At 38.6% G+C, this 23,503-nt stretch overlaps 1 protein-coding gene and 1 pseudogene across 3 annotated transcripts; both read right to left on the bottom strand.

The window, feature by feature from the left end:
• Window positions 1–1,489: 1,489 nt before the first annotated feature.
• On the bottom strand, window positions 1,490–15,942 carry LOC145537022 (serine/arginine-rich splicing factor 2 pseudogene; annotated as a pseudogene). 2 transcript variants are annotated; one of them, XR_014076133.1, is made up of 2 exons: window positions 15,805–15,942; window positions 1,490–3,109 (listed from the first exon to the last, which is right to left on the bottom strand). The product of XR_014076133.1 is annotated as a serine/arginine-rich splicing factor 2 pseudogene, transcript variant X1 (transcript). The 2 variants fall into 2 exon arrangements; XR_014076134.1 differs by lacking the exon at window positions 1,490–3,109 and adding an exon at window positions 13,674–14,115.
• A 760-nt stretch (window positions 15,943–16,702) lies between these two features.
• On the bottom strand, window positions 16,703–20,766 carry LOC145537021 (E3 ubiquitin-protein ligase RLIM-like). The gene is made up of 2 exons (XM_081567443.1): window positions 20,252–20,766; window positions 16,703–18,554 (listed from the first exon to the last, which is right to left on the bottom strand). The coding sequence occupies exons 1-2, from the start codon at window positions 20,493–20,495 to the stop codon at window positions 16,906–16,908; spliced, it is 1,893 nt and encodes a 630-aa protein (XP_081423569.1). The 5' UTR covers window positions 20,496–20,766; the 3' UTR covers window positions 16,703–16,905.
• Between the last annotated feature and the right edge of the window lie 2,737 nt (window positions 20,767–23,503).

A 23,503-nucleotide genomic window follows, 5' to 3' on the forward strand; every position in this document is an offset into this window, starting at 1 on the left:
AAATATTTTATTATCGCACTTTATGTGTAATCTGAAAAAAAAAAAAAGACAAACCGAAAAACCAAGCTCATTGAAAAAGACACCAGACTAGTGTTTACCAGAGGTAAGGGAAGGAGGGTTGGGGAGTGAGGGATGGGGAATTGGAGTTAAGTGGTCAAAAGGTACAAACTTCCAGTTTTAAGATGAAGAAGTACTAGGGATGTAATGTACAACGTGACTATAGCTACCACTGCTGTATGATATACAGGAAAGTTGTTAAGAAAGTAAATTCTAAGTATTCCCATCACTAGAAGCAATTATTTTCCTTTCTTTTCTTCTTTCGTTTTTATTGTATCTATATGAGCAGATGGATGTTAGCTGGACCTATTGTGATAATCATTTCTTGAGATATATAAATCAAACCATCATTCTGTACGCCTTAAGCGTATACAGGGATGTATGTCAATTAGTTTTCAGTAAAACTGGAAAATAGAAAAAAAATAAAGAAAATAATATCTGAAACAGAGTGTCCAATTGGCAACCATGAATTAAAGAGAAAAGGTGGAGTGGGTTACAGTTAGGACCAGTAATGCTGAGATAAATTCCAAAGCCAAGCTAGGATTAACTGTCTCCCAAAACATTCATTCAACGCCAGTAAGTTAAAATAGAGTACTGAGCCAAAGAAGACAATTCAAAAAGATTCAGAGCAGAGCCACAGTAAAGTCCTACCCAGCTTGGGGATCATAGCCATAAGGTAGTAGCAGATGTGTGTGATATCGATTTTAACTTGCTAAATTATGTTTATACCTTGGATCTCTGGAAGTTGGTAGTCAATTGTTTTGATATCTTTGTTTATAATACATATGAGATGTATGACCTCAATTATCTTTTCTGTTTCATACTTTTATGAACGACAATATAATCACAAGAAAATTGTTTAAAACACCAGGAAAATGTTTGTTCAGAAAATACAGTACATACACAAACAAAAAGAGATAGCATGTTATTAGCACTTAGAAAATAACAAATTCTTAGCATCTTTCGTATTTAAGTTCGTAACTGAAGATGGTCAGATTGACCACTTTGGGTGTGAAAGGAGAAAGTAAAGGCACATTTATTTTAAGTTCACCTGCTCGATGTCTTCACTGTATGCTCCCTTATATATGCGAGGCCTGGGCCTGCGTGACCGCAAGCACAGTTGTCAGGCGTTGTAACAAGCTGGATAACCATTTGTTTCTGCTCAGCACATTACCTTTCCATAGGAGCAATCAGCGGAAAACGTGAAGTAGCCAAGCATTCTGTACTACAAAACACCACCTTAACAGTTAATCGTCATTGCCCAACTGTTGCACAACTGTGTCTACTGCACAAAAATACATGAAACTAGAAGTATCTTTGATAAATAATTCTTAAAAAAAATATTTTCACCTTAAATTTCTCTGTATCGATGCAGATCCAGATTACCATTTAAATCCAAAGGTAAGTAACACATGTACATACACTTATAATAACTTCAAGTAGGACTTTATTTTTAAAAGAATGATGACAATGAAGAGTCAATCACTAGGCAGTCTTTGACTACTCAAAAAGAAAAGGCTACACACATTTTCTTAAGTCTAGAGGCCACAAATTGGATAACAATCTGTTTACTTTCAAAGAAAATGCCGTATATAAAGACAAATGAAACTTTACCTCAAATATTCAAACCAATAACAAAGTTGTTCATCTCACTAACCTAAAAGATATGTGAATAAAAGAAACCAAATGCCGTTATAAAATGAAGTTTACCTCTTGAGGCAAAATTCAAAACAGGTAAAAAGTTACACAATGCGTTAAGAATAACCTTTTCAACAGATAGTGGCTAATTTCAAGGACTGTCTGATCAACTGAGATGTTGTTCCTCTCCCCCCGCTGTCCCCTCATTCTCCCCCACACCCCAGTTTTCAGGTTTTTCGTTACAGACTTATTATTCTAATAAGACACCGCTCCTTCCTCTTCTGGAAACCTGGAGGGATTTTTTGATTGTCCTCAGGGCCTGTACTTTCTTCCTGGTGGAAGCCTTCTGGATCTTGACCTAGTCGTGGTTGCTGAGGGATATCTGGCCTCCGAGGAGGACTTGGTACTTCCAGTAGATCTTGATCTCGAGGATGATGGAGAACTATCACAAGAGCGAGATGGAGACTTTGAGCGGCTGAAACGAGATCGGGCCTGACGTGGCGATGGGCTCCTGGTGCTGGACCTGCGGCAGCGACGAAGCCTCGGGCTGTGGCTCTGGCGTTCTTGACCCTGGGGAGGAGTTTCCTGGCTGCGGCCTTGGAGGAAATCTAGGAGGCGACTGTGGCGTGCCATCTGCACCCGCAGTTCTCGGCCATCCAGCATGTTCCCGTCTAGGGCGTCCATGGCCTCCTCGGCGTGGTGCTTGTCGTGGAAGCGGACGAAGGCAAAGCCACGGGACTCTTGAGTGAAGCGGTCCCGGGGGATGTACACATCGCAGATAGGCCCATACTTCTCGAAGATGCGCCTCAGGGTGCGGCATGAGATGCGGTCGGTCAGGTTGTCCACCTTGAGGGAGATCAAGTCGCCCACGTTGGGAGGAGGGCGGCTGTAACTCATGACCTTTGCGAGCTAAGCGGGGAGCCCCCGTGAACTGAATTCTGAGCTAGCTGCAGTCTGCGAAGGCTGCAAGGGCGACACAGGCACTATTAGTGTGGCCTTGGCTTTGTTCAGCCTCACGACTCTGCCTCTTTGCGTCAGTTGACCTCAGCCGGTGGCTGCTTAGAGACCCCCGAATGTTGACTGTTCGGTCTGTGCGGATTGTCTCGAGCTGAGACTGCTGGAGGAACAGCTCTGTACCAGTTTTCCTTTTTTTAAAGTGAAAGTTCATGACTATAACATCATTTTATGACTTTTCCGGTATATATCTAAACGCCCAGCTTTAATTATGGGCAAAAGTATACACGGATAGATGTAATTATGTGACTAAGTACATGGCAGTGCTGACTCATGTATGCTAAAACCATTTGTTTACTTTGAAGACAGAAACCATGTTTCCAAACAGATCATGAACAGATAGGTTGATTCAGTAACACTAACGGGCAGGAGAACATGAGAGCCACCTACAGGGTATGAGCTGTAATCAGAAATTCAGTATGAGATCTCTTATTCTGCTTGAAAAAAATAAAAGTCAAAGTTATGATCTGTTATTTCAAATTACATAATTGAATATAACTCAGATTACTAAAATTGACTGTTTTCTTACTAATTAACTAGATATACTTTTGGATGAAGTAAGTTCATTTGATATGACTTGCATTAAAAAATGCTTTTAGAATTAATAATTATATTTCATCAGATTGTTGGCAAGGCGTCTTTTCTCATGAATCGTGTCTATTAGGCTCTAATAAATGAGCTTGACAGTAATGGGGGTAGGTATTGTATTTTATCAATTATTTCTCACCTTCAGTGAGCATTATGTACTCTTTACAAGTGTCAAGCAGAGGGAAATTTCCCCCTCTATCCCTCTTGAGTTCTTTTGGCTGGATTGATAAGAAAATTCGCATAAGGCAGATTAACAGGGGAAAAAGAAACACTTTAGTGCTTGTGCACAGAAGTCTCACAGAAATGGCACCTAAGAAGTAGCCAAAGGAGGCAACTTTTATACTTTTTAGGTAAAAAGTAAATTTTTGAAGAATTGACAGGACAAAGAATTTAGGCTTTGGCTGCTTAACTAGTGAGGAATTTAAACAGTGTGGTCTTGGGGTAGTCAATTAAAGAAGTAACAAGGTTTGTGTATACAGGCTTCTCAGCCTGAACTCCAGCTCTCTGGTGATAACGGTGTCCTTCAGCCTCTAGATGCAGGGGGAAATTCATCTCCAGCTTTCAGAGAAAGAAAGAGAAGGGTCTTAAATGTCCCTTGTGTATTGGCTGTTTCTTAAGTAAATGTAACTTGAAATAATCAATATACTACTGAGGTATATGGGGCCCTGGGCCCCAACAAAAGTCACTGCATCTTCTGCACGTTATTAATTCCTGTGTATGTGCTCTGGTTATCCACTACTGCATAGCAACCTACATCAAAATTTAGTGGCTAAAAATTTTATCATTATTTTATCTCATAATTCTAAGACACTGAAATCCAGGCGGAGCCTGTAGAACTCGTTTCTTCATTTTATCAGCTGAATTAGCTAGGGTGACTGGGATGGCTGTCTTGGAACTACTGGGTGTTGGCTGGTCCCCATCCCCCACCCCCACCCCCAGCCCCTTTATCAGAGCCTCTCCGTGTAGTCTGGCAGATTTCTACTCTAGTTAGATTTCTTAGATAATGGTCAGGTTTATAAGAGCCCATAGCAGAAGCATCAGTCCTCTTAAAGTCTAGGACCAGGCCAGTATATAGTATCAGCTCTGCATCTCTTCTATGAGATTCCATTGTCAGAGGAACCATGGGCCCGACTAGGTTCAAAGGAAGGAAAAAAGAATCTCTCAATGAAAGGAGTGTGAGGATTTGTGGCCATTTTTAATATACCGTAGTCAATTCCCTGGACAGATAATATCAACATTCTCACATTAAAAAGTACATCCATCCCCTTTCAAGACCATTAAGCTCTTATTTTCTTATGATAACATATGGCTATCTAGGACTTTGTCATTTTAATTAGGTCTTGGATATAGAAAACACTTCTGGTGTATTTCCTCAAGTTTTATTCCTCTTAAGCAGAAGACTTGTGGAATAGAAAGACAGGTTATCTGCCCTTTTCACACCTAACCTATAATACTGAGATGGGTATGAAACTGAAACTCTTAGTTGCTCAGTCATGTCTGACTCTTTGCAATCCCATGTACTGTAGCCTGCCAGGCTCCTTTGTCCATGGTATTCTCCAGGCAAGAATACAAGAGTGGATTTCCATTTCTTTCTCCAGGGGATCTTCCCAACCCCGGGATCCAACCCCAGTCTCCTCCACTGGCAGCCGTATTCTTTACCATCTGAGCCACCAGGGAAGCCATAAGATGGACATAGGATGGCCTTAGTTGACAGTTCTATTCACAAGGAAGAATAGTTCACAGTAATTCTAAAATTCTGCTGGGCATTTGATTCCAGTTTCTTGGTTTAGGGCCCAGGCCCATTCCTGGGTCACCAGTTAGTCCTCTAATATCTTAGTTCAGCCTTCTGAGTCATCCTGCTGCTGCTGCTAAGTCACTTCAGTTGTGTCCGATTCTGTGCGACCCCATAGACAGCAGCCCACTAGGCTCCTCTGTCCCTGGGATTCTCCAGGCAAGGATACTGGAGTGGGTTGCCATTTCCTTCTCCAAAGCATGCATGCATGCTAAGTCGCTTCAGTCGTGTCCGTCTGAGTCATCCTATCTTCCTTGAATGGTCTGTGTGTGTAGCTAAGTAGCTTTCTTAGTGTGTGCACAACTTTGAGGGTACCAAGAATTCTTTTCATTCTGAACTGTGTCTGTCCCTTTTAGTCTTATCTCATGGTGCTTGTTTGTTTGTTTTTTTTTTTTTTTACAATATTGTATTTGTTTTGCCATACATGGACATGAATCCACCATGGGTGTACATGTTTTCCCCTTCCAGAACCCCCCTCCCACCTCCCTCCCCATCCCATCCCTCCGCTTCTAACAAGCGCAAAATTTATGTCTCCCTACCACCCACCCCCCCACACCCTCTATTGGGCGTGCCTGAGATTCTTATTGGGTGTTCACTCCATTAAACAAAATCTATGTTCACATTTCTTTCTAAAACAAGACCTCGTCTACCTTGGGCCACCTCTGAGGCTAATGTAGGTGGCCTAGCAAAGAGATTTGGAGAGAAATGCTCTAAAATCATTCTAAGATCTGAAACAAGGATTGTATAGCTACAGCCTTTACTTCTTTACCCTGAGACTACATTTTACTTTTCCAGGTTTTATTTTTTTGCTCTGAGGTCGTTGTTGAACTTTGATTCTTTGCTTAGCTCGGAAGTCTATCCTGGGCATTCTGTTTTGTGTACATACTTTTCTAAAACTGAATAATTCCTTCTTTAGTTTATCTCTTTCTTATATGGTCACAGGCATTTAAAGAAGTCAATCAATTTTTTCTTACCTCTTTCTAGATATCTCTTTAGCCAGATTTATGAGTTTACTAGGTCCACTTGCTATTTTCCAAAATACTCCAGGTGATAGTTTTGCTAATAATTTTGCAGTAAATAACTAAAGTCTAGTTCTCCATGTATTCATTGACTTTCTTTGAGTTGTTTCAAATTTTGGCAGAATTATGTCTTGGTCCACTGAGGGACACTTAATATGAAATTTTTTAGTTGTTTAAGCACCTTTATCACTTTCTCAATAGAAAGGATTTTAGTTCTTTACTGTCTGAGCCACTAGAGGAAGCCCCTCAAGCCCAAGGCAGGAAAGGTATTAGTATTCTCATATTGCAGATAAAGACATTGAAGCTAAGGCAAATTAAGTGATTTTCTCAAAGTTACAGCAATAGAGACTATGTTTAGATTCAAACAAAGTCTATAGGGTAACTCTCACTGTTTCCAGTATACTCTGCTATGTTTAATGAAAAGACAGTTTTAGACATTGTTACACAGAGGTAGTAAAATCTCAACTGAGATGCTTGAATAATACTTGATCATTTTCATATAAATCATTTTATTCTAGGTGCCATTGTGTGTGCCATTTCAGGTTTGCTTCGGAGTTAGTCTAGATTATTTTTGTTTTAAGTTAATAAAGAGTAATTTAAAATCAAGAAGTATACATTAATCAAAGGTTGATATTTCATATTTTTTTTTGTTTTTTTCTTTCCCACCAGAAGGATGGGTTAAAAAGTTGAAAGCATTGGTACAGAAAAATGATTATAAGTATGCGTGTCTCATGGAACCTACTGGATTTGGTTCTTCAATTCAAATCAAATTCAAATCATTGTTTTGAATCTGAACACGGAACTCTGGTTAATTGAAATTACAACCTTTCCATTTATATAGGCTCGACACTTAGGAATTATTTTCATCTTTTCCATATACTTACATCTAATTACAGAAATAAAAATCTATTTATTTAAGAAGGTCTCATCTCTCTTATGATTTCCTTTCTTCCTGGTTCTGCTCAGATTTAGACTTCTGATAGCTTTTCTGTTAGTGCTGTGTCAGTGGATAATTTGCTTCTATGCTTTCCTCCAGTTTTGAGCCATCTTAAACTTTCTCTGAGCCATGGCCTAATTCTGTTATTCACAAGAAAGTTAGTTCATATTTCTGCAAATTTGTTTATTTGTAAAGTCTTACCTCCTAGTATTCTTGTAATAAATAAATAAAATTACGTATACATAAATAGTATTTTGCTTGTTTTGCTATATATATTTATCATATATATATATATATATATATATTTAAAGATGAATGTTATGCTTCCAAGGATGAAACTGATATGAGGTTTGTTTCTCAAAATAAATGATCACAGAGAACACAAAATGAATAAGCAACAGAAAGGCTCACAACATATGAGCAAAATCAAATTAAGCAGGCCTGCCACATACAGATTCCCAGGTTGTACACTTTAACCTCCCCAGGGGCACCATTCATGTAAAGAATAAAGTGAAAGACAGTCCTAGAAATATGCAGTGCCTGTACAACTGAACATGCAGGCCCTGAAAGTGAGCTTTAATGATATCTTCTGCCTTCCTTAGACCCAGTAGGGAGAAGAGACGGCGATAATGAGCTCAGGGGAGAGTAAATGGTTACTTTATTATTTGTTCTCCAGGCCTGGTGCTTTGTATGCTTACATTGAAGGGAGGTTGGTGATTTTGTTCAGTAGTCTGTAGTCACAGGGAGCTGTGTTGCCTCTTTCACCAAGTATTTACACCTCAATGACAGCATGTGGTGTGGGTAAAAATGGTTACCTCACATCTCTATCATGTGAACTCTCCCTTTTATGGTGCTAATTTGGTGTTGTAATTGCTCTTATGGAGAGTCACTCAATGGTCAGTCTGGGTTGTCTATTCAAAGAAGCTCATCGCCTTTTCAAATTACATTACAAAAAGGCCCCTACATTTCAAGCATATCATTTGGCTTAAATTCAAACTACTATACTATAATCAAGTTGCATCTCTTGCTTAGGTGTTAATGCCCACAATCCTCAACAAATTTAGTGGATGGTAGGTTGACCAAAGGGTGAAAAGTTTTTTTTTTTCTTTTTTTTAAGTAGCGTTTGTATTCGGAACAGAGTTTGGATTTCCTTATGGTGGGATTTCCTGGGGCTTCTTTAATGGTCAGGCTAAATGCAAGTTCTCATTCACACTATTAGAATGCAACCTCTCTCTTCAAACACTTTTGACAACTTGGGCATATAGAATAAAGTAAAATGTATAGGAAGTCCTCACAAAATCAGTCTAAATTTCCCAACATTACTACCTTTTCATCTTTCAAACTTCAGTTTAAATGTTACTTCCATGGCAAGCTCTTCTTGACCACTTTATTTGAAATAAAATTGTGTATGCCATGCTTTATCACAAAGCCTTAATAGTGATCTTTATAGCTCAACCTCTGTTTTCTGTCTATTCGGTTCTTTAAAGTAGGTACTAAATGAATATGTGTTACATAGTGAAATAAGTGAAGGATGGAAGAAGGGCCAGAGGGAGGAAGGGAGGGAGGAAAGACCTTTGGCAAAGACTCTGTCTTAATTCATTCTGGCCACTGTAACAAAATACCACAGACTGGGTAGCTTACAAACAATGGAAATTTCTTTTGCAATGTTCTAGGGGCCGGGAAGTCTAAGATCAAGATAACAGCATGGTCCCATTCTGGTGAGAGCCCTCTTCCTGATTCATAGCCAGAGGCTTGTGCTGTGTCCTCAGAGTGTGGAAGGGAATTAGCAAGCTTTCTGGAGCCTCTTTTAAGAGGCATTAACCCCATTCATGGATCTTCCCTGGAGGCTCAACAGTAAAGAAGCTACCTGCCGATTCAATTTTGATCCCTGGGTTGGAAAAATCCTCCCAAGAGGAAATGGCAAATCACTTCAATATTCTTGCCTAGGAAATCCCATGGACAGAGGAGCCTGGTGGGCTATACAATCCATGGGGTTGTAAAGAGGCAGACACGACTGAGTGACTAAACAGCAACAGCAGCAGCAACAATCCCATTCATGAGAGAATTTGTGGTATCTAAAAAATACAACAAACTAGTGATTGTAACAAAAAAGAAACAGATTTACAAGTGTGGAGAACAAATCAGTGGTTACCAGTATAGAGAGAGAAGTGGGGAGGGGCAATATTGGCGTAGGGGATTAAGAAGTAGAAACTATTATGTATTAAATAAGCTACAGAGATATATTGTATAACACAAGGAATATAGCCAATATTTTATAATAACTATAAATGGAGTATAACCTTTGAAAATTGTGAATAACTATATTGTGCATCAACTATACTTAATAATCACAAAAAATCTGAGAAGGCATTAATCTCATCCACGAGGGTGTCACCTTCCTGACCTAACCACTTTTCAAAGGCTCTACTTCCTAATACTATCAATTTGAGGGGTTAGAATTTCAACATATGAATTTTAAGGGAACATAAACATTCAGACCATAGCATTCTTCGTTGACTAAACTTGCTTCACGCTCCTCTGAGTCCTCTTTCTAACTAGTCCCTCACTTTAGGCTCTGTCCTTGGCCCATTTAGACTTGTTTTAGCATGAATACTGCTGGATCAGTTTAGCAATAATCCTCTACTCTTGATAGATGATCAAATTCTTTATCTTTCACCCTCTATATCTTATTACTCTAGCTTGTCTACAAAATTATGTCAAATTCATTTAGCTAGAATTCTCTTTACTCTCGATATTTCCTCCTATTCTCCTAGTAATTTTCTATCCACCAACCTCCATCCTGCTCCTTGCCATTAAATCTCTACTTTTTCTATTAGGAGTTGAGTCCAATCTCCCTCTCCTACTACAAAGTCCCCCTGATTTATCCTTAGTATCTTTAGCAAGTGTCATGCTTACTTGTTTTCTTCACCACCTTCCAAGACTTCCTTTATCCTACATCTCTCTGAATATGCTGTCACTTTTCCAGTGCCTTTGTTCACATTGTAATCTGTGCTTTGTAATGCCCTGCCCTTAATGTCCTAGTTCATATCAAACCCCTCTGCAATATCTGTACTCTTCTAGTCCTGTATTAAATACAGTGCCCTTCAAGATGACCTGTAAAGCTCCTGTTTGCATAACTGTTTGCTATCTTTCTTCTTCCTAAGTTATTTCCTCTTAGACTCTTAAATGGAACAATGTGTGTACTTGCCTTCTACTAGATTGTAAACTGTAGTGATGCAAGAACTAGGCATCATTATGTGCTTCCTGATGCCTAACACCAAATGCTATGCACAGTAGAAACTCAGTGAATACCTGATTAGTAGAACTATGGTCCTACTATATAGTGAAAAATTCAAAGGCTATCAAACTGGATTCTGATCTCCCCCACTCATGAGCAGTGTGACATTGAGTTTAATCTTTCAGTTTTAGTTTCATCATTTGTAAAAGGCAGTGATAACTAAATCAATGGGTTGCAGTAAATATTAGATGACATTCTATGTAAAATAAATCAAGTAAACATGATATTACATGTAAAGGTGTCTTTTGCTTAAGGTCAGAAATCTCTCTGAGGTGGCTCAAGGGTAAAGAATCCTCCTGTAGCCCGATCTCTGGGTTGGTAAGATCCCCTGGAGAAGGGCATGGCAACCCACTCTAGTGTTCTTGCCTGGGAAGTCCCATGGACAGAGGAGCCTGGCTGGCTACAGTCCATGGGGTTGCAAGGAATTGGACATGACTGAGCAACTGAGCATGCATGCATGGCCTCTCTCAACTCTAGTAACATCAAAGTTGCACATCCTCTTCTGTGACACTTTGCAGGCTTTCCAAATGTCTACACAAGAGTCTGAAGTTTTACCCAAAGTGTTACAGCTTAACAAGGAAGCAATGAACAGGAACCATTTTGTGAGGTGTAACTTCACATAAGATTGCTAAACATAGTGTTGGGTCTTATTGTTATTTTCTAACTTCTTTTCATTATGAATCAAAGTGATTCTAACCATGAGTTTGTTTTCTACATCTGTGGGTTTATTTCTGCTTTGTATTTAAGTTCATTTGTATCATTTTTTTTTAGATTCCACGTATAAGCATCATCATATTATATTTGTCTTTGGCTTACTTCACTTAGTGTGATAATCTCGCTCTAGGTCCATCCATGTTACTGCAAGTAGCATTATTTCATTCTTTTTAGTGCTGAGGAATATTCCATTGTATATGTGTGTGTATGTATATATGCCACATCTTCTTTATCCATTCATCTGTTAGTGGACACTAGGTTGCTTCCATGTCCTGGCGATCGTATATAGTGCTTGCAGTGAACATGGGGGTGCATGTATCTTTTCAAATTATGGTTTTCTCCTTGTGCTGTCTTGATACTGACATACACTCTAGCCCACCTACCTTACCTATATTTCCATATATTCTGAGTGAGTCAGTCTGCTTTTTTTTTTTTTTTCGGTTTTTAAGAAATCTGGATGTTTCCTAGTTAATAGTTATCTCCATGTGCACACCTGAACCATTTGCGTGGTTTCTTTGTAAGTGTATTATTAGAGAAGCTTAGAATAACTTCATAACAACATAGAAAGTAACTGTATACAAACTCTGTTTTAACTGTAAACTGTCTCTCTACCACTCCCAATACTCATAGACTGAAAGGTCATCAGAAACGAGCTTGTCTTTGGGGAGTACAAGAGTAGAAAATAGAGAAATGAAGGAAATCATGAAATGACCTCGGCTGAGGATGAAGGAGTGGGTAAATGCCCTTTGCTTGGAAAAAAGATGAATTTCTTACTAGAGGAGAAATCTCTTAAAATATTCAGCTGTGCCAGTGATTAACTCTATTGGAAATTTCGTTGCATTAGGCATTGACTGCAAGAAACAACTAGTGTATATGCCTTGGTGTAGTAAAAAAGAATGTTAACAGAAGGAATATTTCATTTATCTAGTTATTGAATAGCCTGAAGATAGAGCAGTCGAATAGTATTTGTAATTTGTGTGTGTGTGTGAATGTGTCTGTGAGCAAAGCTGTGTTTGACACATCCATTTTTTTCTGACTTAAAAACAATATTTTAATAGATAATTGTGGTTTAAAGAACTGACCGATGTCTGACAGAATGTTCTCCTCCTATTGATTACATGTAAAAATACCTAGGAGGGGTTGGGACTGACGGTGACCATCAGAAGACTTCAAAACTCAAACGAGAATCTAGTTGACAGCAGGATGTTCAGTACAGAAAACAGTTTCAGCGCTGATACTTTATTCTCAGGTTCAGTATCTATCCATTTATATACCAAATATTTGTGTAGAAGACAGTGTAGTGTGGGGGATGAAAGCTGAAGTTGTAATTGGGACATGGGGATTAGATTCCAGCTGAGTTCTTTCTACTGGTACTGTCTTAGAGATTTACATCTCTGAGAAAAACATTCTTTGTTTTTAAATTATCTCTAAGGATCTTTTGGGCTCTAAATTTCTATGATACTCTGATCCTGTCTTATCTTTTTAAGGATATTATGTGTTGGAAAATATCTAGTTAGATCAATAGATGTATGTATGGGTGAGTGGAAAAATGACAATACATATACACACATACACACATACATATGCACAATATATACACACATAAATATATGCATATATATATGACTGTATATGTGTGTGTGTAACACGTACAGATTTTTCCTTGCATGGGTGTCTATATAAGGTGACATGGTTTCTTTCATCAACATGAAACTTTTTCATTTGCAAGTATGAAAATAAACATTTCAAATAGGAAAATAAATCATCTATCCTCTGTGATTTAAGAGGTAAGGCCTCTTCACAGCAAATGGGTCTTGAAAGAGATTTTAAGATTATGAAAGATGCATTAAAATAATCCACAAATATTCATATGCATGTGTTGTGAAAATACTACTTAGTGGATACAAATATAAAAGGTGAAAAATAAAAGTATCATGAATATATCCATAAAGAATCCTAATATTGAAAATTTACTGGACAGTGCTAAGTAAGTGACTATTAGGAATCTGATCTTGACAAGATAATGACTTTCACTTTTGATGTATAGAAAGGGGCTTCTGTGGTGTCTCAGATGGTAAAGAATCCACTTGCGTCGCAGGAGACCTGGGTTCGATCCCTGGGTTGGGAAGATTCCCTGGAGGAGGGCATGGCAACTCACTCCATTGTTCTTGCCTGAAGAATCCCCATGGACAGAGGAGCCTGGCAGCTACAGTCCATGGGGTCGTAAAGAGTCAGACACGACTGAGCACAGTACATAAATACTATTAGCAGAAACATATTTTTCTATCAGTAACCTTCATAAAAATAAATCACATGTAAATGACACACAATTAGTGGAATCTACATTTTACTTTTTTAACCAACATATTTGGTGGCTCAGATGGTAAAAATCGGCCTGCAATGCTGGAGGCCTGGGGTCAATCCCTGGGCCAGGAAGATCTCTTGGAGAAGGAAATGGCAACCCACTATGGTATTCTTGCCTGGAAAATTCCATGTATAGAGGAGCCTGGCGGGCTACAGTCCATGGGGTCGCAAAGAGTCGGACACGACTGAGCAACTAACTTAACTTATTAACCAACATATTTAGGTTCATGGGACACTAAAGACCACATCATCATCATTACTACAGAGCATTTTATTAAGTGTATATTATTACACAGTGAGTGGATGGATAGATATTTAGTTCTGTATTCCAGGCAGATTGAGTACATTTCTGTGGTATAGTTGGCTTTATTTGAGTGGAATAGGCCCGTCGGTGAGAGGTCATAAGTAATCAGCTATCTATATATACTTGGAAATTTAGAAATAGCTGAGAGTTTATTTAGATGGGTTGTCTTATAAAGGGGCTTCTCTGGTGGCTCAGACAGTAAAGAATCTGCCTGCAATGTGGGAGACACGGGTTCGATTCCTGGGAAGGGAAGATCCCCTGAAGGAGCAAATGGCAACCCACTCCAGTATTCTTGCCTGGAGAATTCCAAGAACAGAGGAGCCTAGCAGGCTTGCAGAGAGTCGGAGACATGACTGAGCAATTAACACTTTCACTTGCAGTCTTAAAAAGCTGAAATTAAAAGTGACCATGTAATCATCAAACTTTAAGGCTGGAATGAGTTTTTAAAGTTTCATGGCAAGAGAGTGATGGGTATAGAATTTTAAACCCATGCCTCTGGTGCCATTGCTCTTTCCATCGTACCATATTTCTCCCCAACGTTTCATGAATCAAAACATACACACACACACACACACACACACACACACCTCACACATGTACATATAAAGACCCAGGGTTTACTCTTCAACTTGCTTTCAAACATATGGAAACTTCATGGATTCAATCTTTCAGAGCAGAGAAGCCAAACCCTATTTCTCTCACTTGGTTTCAAGCATTGTTTAGTCTCTGAGTACAATTATTCGTTAAGAATTTCACCTATCGGTCAACATTCAAATTTGTGATGGCCATGCTGTGGACTCCATTGTCTTGAGAGAAAAGCTTACATACTGAAGCATTTGGGTGGGTGAAAGGAACACAAGGAGAAGAAACTAGGGGAAAGGTATTTGTGAATTTGTAGTGAGTTGTTGCTTTTATACCTTTTTGTTTTGAGTTGATCTTTCTTTTTTTGTGTGAGAAATGAATAGAAATAAAAGCTAAAAAATGTCAACTATTCACTTGGCAATTTCTTTTTATCCTCTTTTTCTCAGGTAAAATCTCTTCCAAAAATCCTCCCATGCCCTGGAAAAGATAATTCCAATAGTTTCCCCTTTTAGTTTCTGCAGGGCTCCTTTGGTATCTGTGGAATTCCTATTTGATGTGATGGTGGAAGAGCCCATTTGAGCCACTTCCTGTTTACTAAGTTGAGAGGAATTGCTGGGTTTGGGTGACATTTCTTTTTGGTAGAGGTCATAAGGTGCCCCAGCATGAAGTTGCTCAGTCATTCTAAGGGTCCCTAGCCAGTTCACCTTCTTTAGACCTTTCAGAGCTCACATTTGGTTGTCTCATATTATTTCCAGGATATATCGTTGGGCTTATAAAAGGGGAGCAGGGAAAGAGTAGCATAAACCATCTTATATGGATTCAAAGTCCTCTCTGTGCCTTTTAAGTGCTCACCTGATTGGGACATGCTCACTCTGGATAATTTCCCAATCAACTGTGCTGTTTATCATAATCTAATAATGGGAGCGATACTCCATCACATTTACAGGTCTCATACTCAAGGGGAGGGGCTACTTCGAGAACATTAGGCATCATAAAATTCTGTCAACCACAGAAGGTATATGTGAATGTACTGAAGCATTAATTAAGCAACTACCATCCTCTGGAAGACTGGAACCTGTTCGGATAGTATGAAAACCAAGTACTGCTATAATTATTCTACTCACTGTAGATGAAGTATGCCTGGTATCAGAAATGTTTAATAAAAATCAGAATATTCAAACAAATTTCAGTATTTGTTGATGTCAGTTTCAGAGGTTTGACCTAAGTCTTCAGGTATGGCCATGCAGATATCTCCTATGTGAAAAATATGCTAGCTGAAAGGTGAGTTTAAAAACTTCACCACCACTCCCCATTTATATTTTGTAGTAACCTGCAAATACTGTGGCCACCAGCAATTCACTTAGAAAATAAAGGTCAGTGATGTTTCTGACTAAATTTTTAGAGCAGGTTTATGCTTAACAGTATCTGCATTTGTACAGGTTGCAATTGTACAAAGTTGTGACTGTTGCTTTAGGATGTAATATAATGTACTCTCACCTGTATCAGGATGGAAAATATTTTGCACTGGCCAATAGGGTCTTTTCCAATAGTCGGTTCTTCCCATCAGGTGGCCAAAGTATTGGAGCTTCAGCTTCAGCATCAGTCCTTCAGGTTAGATTTGGTTAATGTGAACTACTGACAAAAGATCAGAAGTCAGGAGGAAAGATGGTAAGGGTTATTCATTTCTGTGATGCACCCCCTCCAAAACTTTGGATTGGCAGTGGCTGCCATTTTCTCAGTTTATAGCTCTTGTTGAGTGGACTTTTACTACAACTCTTAAGACATTTGTGGTTGCAGGAACTACTATCTCTCTATGCCCCTTCAAACCTAGTGGTTCTAATACTGACTTCTCAGTTGCTAGCCTCTGGGTACTTCATCATCTTTTGGTTTCTCTTCATTATTACACATTTTAGTCTCCTCATTAAATGATATTCCATCAGTCTTTTAAAGTGTGCCGTCAATTTTCGGCTAGGATTCTGAATAATACATTTGTAGTGAGGATTAGGAGAAATTATAAGGTAGTATTAGGGTGGGATAAACTGCTGGAGAGAGATAGGAAGAGAAGGGTTTCAAAGCTTTTTATCGTGTTCTATGAATATAACATGACTTCTTTATGTGAATGACTCTAATATAGTCTTAAATTGCTTCTTAATTATTTAGTTGGGTTCCTGTTTCTTTGTATGAACAACCAGGATTGAACAGGGCTAAGAGATATCTGGGGTTTATATGACTAGAAGATACTACTAGGATCTGTCTGGATTGATTATATCATCTTAGAACATTTCTCTCATGGCATCAGAATATCGCAACCCAGGGCACATACTAAGTTTCTATTGACCTTCAGTGCACTCCTATGATGTGTAATTCATTTTTATTGTCAAATAGAACAACACTGTTTGACTTTTTAATATTTCCTTTTATTATGAACCAGAAATTGGGGAAAACCCAATAATTTCTTCAGGAACAAGTAATTCAGTTCAGACTGTTACACATAGATTCAGATTGTTATATTTAAATGTAAATAACTCTAAAAGTGGACATAAGGCAGCTGACTGTTGTTCATCACTGTAACACTTTATATATCTGAAAAGTCAGATCTCACATAGAATTATTTGCTTTAGAGGGATCCACTACTTGCCCACGACAAATAGGGCAGGTTGTGTGCTCAGCCAGCCAGTGATCAATGCAGTAATCATGATATTCATGGGAGCAAGGTAGGATGCGTAGCGTATTGCCTGCGGTGTACTCTGTGATGCAAATGCTACAGGCTTTCAATGCTTCATTCTCTCCAAAAGATCTTAAAGCCAAGCTGTCAGTCTGTGCTTTGGTAAGTCCTGTAGGTTCGTATGGGTCATCTTCATTTAGGAGGAAAAACTGATCCAGATTAAGGGAGGGCCAAGAGTCACTATCATCAAATATTATTGGGGTCATTCGTCTGCCTTCTTGCCTGGTCTCTGATAAGCCTGTTGATAAGTTTCTTTCTTCACTGTCTTCGAGCCTCAGTGAGCTAATTTCTGAATTTTCATCACTTGAGCTAGAACTGGACATAGGACTAGAACTGGAGCTAGATATATAATTGGGGCTTGAACCTGAAATCCGTGTGAAACTTGTATCAGGATCATATCTAGCATTTGAAGCAGAACCAGGTCTACTACTACTACCACTAGGTCCACATCTTTCATTTGGTGACTCTTCCCTTTCCATGTTTTCACTTGGAGGTGAGACACCATGCTCTAAATTACTGTCACTGTCCATAAGATTACTTGAGTTGGTAAATCCTGTCTGCCATAATGTACTCTGAGTTGGAACAGATGTTGTATCACTTAAGCTAGTATTTAAAATTCTATGATCGGGATTTCTGATGGAATTGACATAAGCACTCTCATCTGCTTCGTCAGGATGTGAAAACATAGGCTTCAGTTCTTCTTGCTCACTTTCCGAAGTGGGAGTGTTGTTTGGTGAGTCAGATGTTAACTGAGTTCTACTAACTCTGCTGTCTCTCTGAGAACATGCTCGACAATGAACTCTTCCTACTTCAAGATCGAAGGGTGTGGTTGGATTTGTTTCCCTCACTTCCCAAGATCCACTACTGCATGCTGTGTCTGAATAACATTCTCCATGGATAGCATTCCTAGTTTTAGAAGTCTCAATAAGACCCCTATTTTGCAACTCATGTCCAGGCATTTGCTGTCTCAATGTTTCTTCGTGCTCAGTTCTAGAAAATCTCTCATTCTCACTTATGAGAGGTTGCTTAAAAGTCTGAGATGGTGTATCTTCATTAATTCTTTGAACAATTTCCCACATTGAATGTGGAGGTGACCAACTGTCAGTCCTTGCTCTGGTTCTCCGATAGACTGGGCTCATACTTTTTGCTCTTTTCTGACTTCTAGTATGTGGGACTTCCGTTAATGTTTCCATTGTATCTTGATCTGATGCAGATGGTCTTGTAAATAGTGACTCAGATTTTGGATTTTCCACTTTCCTTTGGCTGTCTTCCGTATCTTCTCTTCTGGGAAGTTTTGCAGGTGCTACATATTCATTCTCTGGATTTGCGTTCTCATCATCACGGTCAAGATTTATTTCTAAGCCGAATCTGAGCTCATCACTGTTAGCACTAATTTGGCTCTCTTCTCTCCAAGACTGATTTTCTTTTTGTTCACTTGTCACATTTTCAGTTTGTCTGAGAGTGGTAAGCCAGGATAGTAGAGAGTCATCACTGGATGTATCATCTGAAGCATCTCCTCTATCTGTTAAATAAAATAGGTGGGGGGAGAGGGGCCATAAAAGAACTACCAACATTGGAACCATCATAAAATAGCACTCTGAAACTTTGTTTAAAAAGCAAACAAAAACGAGAACATAAACACTCAGATGTTTTCAACTGATTTCACATTTACAGAGTTAATAGTTTAAAAGCTTTATTATCTAGATTTATTAGTAAAGGCAGGGAAGTTTCAATTCCATCTGAAAAAGAATACACTAATCCTAGGTAAATTTAGAGTTTTTTACAAAGGGTATCAGAAGGAAATCTGTTTTTCAATATTTCATCATATACACAGCCCTGTATACCACTGTGGGAGGAATGTCAAGAGACAACTTTTTTTTTCAGTCCACTGTCAAAACACCAAAGCAATTAAACAAGGTAAACACAGTTAAGGTACAGTGCTAGTATTTTAATTCAATTGATATTATTGTCTAATTCTCATTAGTCTCCAACATTACTACTCCTAGGCTCTTACATGCTTTTGATAATGCATAAGTTGTTTTAAAATATAAGTTTATTGCCCAAATATAAACAAGTTTATAGGTTTAAAAGTATTTGAATTTTGAGTACTTCTTAATATTACCAAGATTTTTAATTGGCATTAAGCCGAAAGTGAGATCAAATGAATAGACTGAACCTAGCATGGCACATAAAGTAATTAGCCCCCAACTAAAATGAATAAATTTATTTGAAAAATAAAAGACCATATTCAAGAACCAAAGTATTATAGTGTCCTCTTCATTAGATAGTAAAATGCTTTATTTCACACTGGGAGAGAAGGCACCAGATCTGAGGTTCCAGCAGGGTTTCTCAGCCTTAGAACTATTTACATTTTGGCACTGGGCAATTCTTAGTTTGGGGAGCTATCCTGTGCATTGTGGCATATTTGGCAGCATCCCTGGCCTCTGCCCACTAGATGCTAGTAACACCCATGCTTCCCCCTGTGACAACCAAAAATATCTCCAGCTATTGTCAAATGTCCCTTGGGGTGGGGGAGAGCAAAACTGTCTCCAGTTGAGAACTACTTGATTAGAATATAAAATATTTCTTTTTGCTATTTTTTTTACATGTCTATATAGAGAGAGAGGGCTTCCCTCATAACGCAGTTGGTAAAGAATCTGCCTGCAATGCAGGAGACCCCGTTTGGTTCGTGAAGATCTGCTGGAGAAGGCATACCCACTCCAGTATTCTTGGGTTTCCCTTATGGCTCAGCTGGTAAAGAATCGGCCTACAAAGTGGGAGACCTGGGTTAGGAAGATCCCCTCCACTCCAGTATTCTGGCCGGGAGAATTCCATGGACTGTATAGTCCATGGGCTTGCAGAGAGTCTGACACGACTGAGTGACTTTCACTTTCATAGATAGAGAAAATAATTCGGGATATAGGAGGGACTTTCCATTGAGGTATAAAACTATAAAACAAACTAAAACCAATAGTCTACTTCATACTGTTTCCCAATTGAAACAACCCAAATGTGAATCAGGAATAAAAAAAAAAAAAAAACACCTACTCTGGCCTTCTCACCACAAATCAAGTAAATGTCACTTCTTTTTATGAGAAGTTCCTTACCAAGTAATTTATGCCACTTCTGTATATTTACTGTTTACTATTATGAAGTGATTGTTTAGCATCATGAAGTTCCTTTTTCATCTCATCCTATTCCCCCCAAAGAGAAATATACCTGTATTTTCATCTGAGTTTTGCGGTGGGTTTTCTTTCATTAACTGAAGTCTCCTCAGCAACTCTTCTTTCGTACTTTCACCTGCGGGGCCGAGCAAATTGTTGTTCCTCATAAGTATGTAATCTTCTTCACTCAGATCACCTACGAACCGGTAGTAATCATCTTCTCGAGCCAATCGGTCTATCTGACTTCTGCGTCGGACTGAAACTCTGTCTTCTTCATTGTCGGAATCTGAGCTTTCCATCTTGATGAACAAGTGGAAAATTATCTGAATTTCACGACATAGTGCTGAAACGCAACAACCGCTGTCACGTTCTCTTCAGCTTCTGCTTCCGCCCGGGAGTGATCGGAACACATTCAGTCAGATAACCCTCCGCCTAGGTTCTCCGCCGCTTCCCTACTCCGCTATTGCACCTCAGCTCTGTAGCCTCAGGTGAGGCAACAGTTGAGATCCGCCTCTATCTCATAACCTGCTTAGGCATAGCCTAGGCATCCATTGTCTTCCTTATGTAACTGAGTGGGGACTGGATTCAGGTTGGGTTTCATTTCATTCAAAAGCAGCCAGTATTTCTGAGGGTTTATAATGTATCAAGCACCATCCTTAACCTCTCCCCCGCCTCCCCGCCACAGCCTATTCTCAGGCTTTCTGAAGGCTTTGTCATTCGCTACATTTTATATGACAACCTGCTTCAAAATGCCATGCCAAAGTCAGCCTCATTAAATGTAGCATTTCTCATTTTCAGGGGCCAAGGGACCGCTGCCTTTTCTCGTGAATTCCTCAAATCGCAGACTCTCACTAAGAAAGTAGTTCACAATTTTTGATAATTCACCAAGGTCTTAGTTGAATCTCTTCAGTGTGTCCTCTCCCTTTTAACTCTTAATGGCTTCATCTTAAAATCCCTCAATCCTGTTTCAAACAAACAGAAAACACCAAAACTTGGGCAGGTTTTTCTGCTCATCTGGGGAATTTCTTCTCCACAAAAGCATCCGATTTCGTTTTTGTCCTTGTGTCTCTTGCAAACGAAACTAGCCAGATTATCACAGGAACTTTAAAAAACGGATCCGTAATAGTTATTTTACTTACAGTATTGAGTACCAACTTTGCTGATTTTGTTCCATGTATATTAGTGCAACCCGGATGGCTGTATTTATTGGTGAAAATAAACTAACGCTTATTTGTTATGCTATCTGACGGAGACCTCTACGAATTTCTGGACTCCTTAGTACTATCAGCCCCACTTAACACTTGTTTGAGTTTTTCTTTCAAATTATTCATGTAAAGAGAAGATTTGGCTACTGAATTTGAGATTATTTAATTTGACTTATTTAGTAATTAATCCATCCAACATAAACTGGGTCAGTTATGGTCCTAGCCCTAGAGATATGTCAATTGTTGGAGCAGTTTGTACTCCCAAGTGAGTGGGAAACACCATCTAGAAACTATCACAATACAGTATATTTTAGAATAGATTTATATGTGTCTTATTGTGTAAGTACAGAGAATTGTGCAACAATTATTTAATGGGCATTTCACAGAGGTATTATATTTAAATCTGAATCTTTATATATAGTTATTAGTTTCTATAGATGGAAAATGGCAGTTATGTGTTGGTAGAGAAAGGCTCTGTCAGAAAAAGTAGACTTGAAAGACCTTGGCTTATTTGGAAAAGTGTGGCTACAATTTTGGGGTAGGGGTGGAAATATAGAGTTAATCTCAGAAAGAATAACGGACACAAGCTATAAATAGAGTTTTGATTTTTTAAATGTAAGAAATAGGATACTGATTAAGATGTTTAGTTATATTTTGAGAACAAGTAGTGAATTTTATTTTTGCTTGCTTAGTGTCCCCGTAACAACTTGTGCTAATAGCATCCTGATTTTCATGTTGGAAAAACTCATTCTACAGCATTAGTCCAGTTGGTCTAGTTTTAGCTGAATTCACTACCATAGCTAAAGGAAAGGACATATGATGCAGCTGTGTCCAATCAGCATATCTCAAATTGGCTATGGTAATTGGTCAAAACATGAGCATGTGAACAAAAGTACATTTAAGAGCTAAATCTGAAATGTTAGCTAGAACTACTGAAAATGAGAAATTCTTTTCCACTGAGGTTACTAAGCTGGAAAGATACAAACCTAAAGATGCTTGTGGCTGTGTTATACACCGAGAATGAGGAAAATTGGCATAAACAGAAGAAAACAAAACTGGAGAAAACGAGATATTTGAGAAAAATAAAATTTGAGAAGTACCTGAAGCTAGATGTGCTTTAGGATTTTTAGATCTTTAAAACAATGTATTTCATTTGTAAAACTATAAGCTTATGATTAGAAGGCTCATAATAGATGTCATAGGAGAGTGGTATGATTGTTGATGGTATTGTAGTAGTTGTTGTTAATTCACTCAGTCGTGTCCAACTCATTTTGACCCCATGGCCTGCAGCATGCCAGGTTTCCCTGTCCTTCACCACGTACCAGAGATTGCTCAAATTCATGTCCATAGAGTCGGTAATGTAGTTAGATGTCAAAAAGTAATTTGATAGAGGGGAGGCGGTCAGGGAATGAGTGAAATAGGTGTGGGAGATTAAGTAGTACAAACTTCCAGGTGTAAAATAAAGGAGTTAAAGGGATGAAATGTACAGCGTGGAGAATATAGGCAATAGTAATGTAATATCTTTGTAGGATGATAGATGGTAACTAGGCTTGTGATCATTTTATAATATACAGAAATATCTAATCACTAACTTGTGCACCAGAGACAAACAGTGTTGTAGGCCAAGCATACTTCAAAAGACAAACAAACAAACTCATAGAAAAAGAGATAAGATTTGTGGTTACCAGAGGTTGGTGGGGGGGTTGGATGAAGGTGGCCAAAAAGTGCATACTTCTAGTTACAGGATAAATAAGTATAGGAATGTAATGTACAACATGATTAATATATTTAAGACTGCTATATGTTGTATATGAAAGATGTTAAGAGTAAATTCTAAGAGTTCTCATCACAAGGAAAACAATATTATTTCTCTTTTATTTTGTGTCTATATGAGGTGATAGATGTTTGCTAAATTTATCATGGTTTTCATTTCATGATGTACGTAAGTGTAGGAGAAAACAACTTGCCACCCCAAAATGTTTCTTTGGCATGTAGATTATTTCAAGATGTGGAAACAAAAATCTAGACGCAAAATTCTCAGGAAGAAACTTTGACCTTGCTCCTAACTGCCTAAAAATTTTAGATAAGGGGCCTATTCCCCA

This window comes from Giraffa tippelskirchi, chromosome X, assembly GCF_054371585.1.
Source record: "Giraffa tippelskirchi isolate mGirTip1 chromosome X, T2T-mGirTip1v1.2.pri, whole genome shotgun sequence".
NCBI classification, from domain to species: domain Eukaryota; kingdom Metazoa; phylum Chordata; class Mammalia; order Artiodactyla; family Giraffidae; genus Giraffa; species Giraffa tippelskirchi.

Bases quoted from the DNA above. Each gene is read 5' to 3' on its own strand.
- LOC145537021 (XM_081567443.1), bottom strand. From the start codon at position 20,495: ATGGAAAGCTCAGATTCCGACAATGAAGAAGACAGAGTTTCAGTCCGA. The intron at 18,555-20,251 runs GTATATTTCTCT...TTTATTTAACAG, and splicing joins AAACTCAGATGAAAATACAG to ATAGAGGAGATGCTTCAGAT.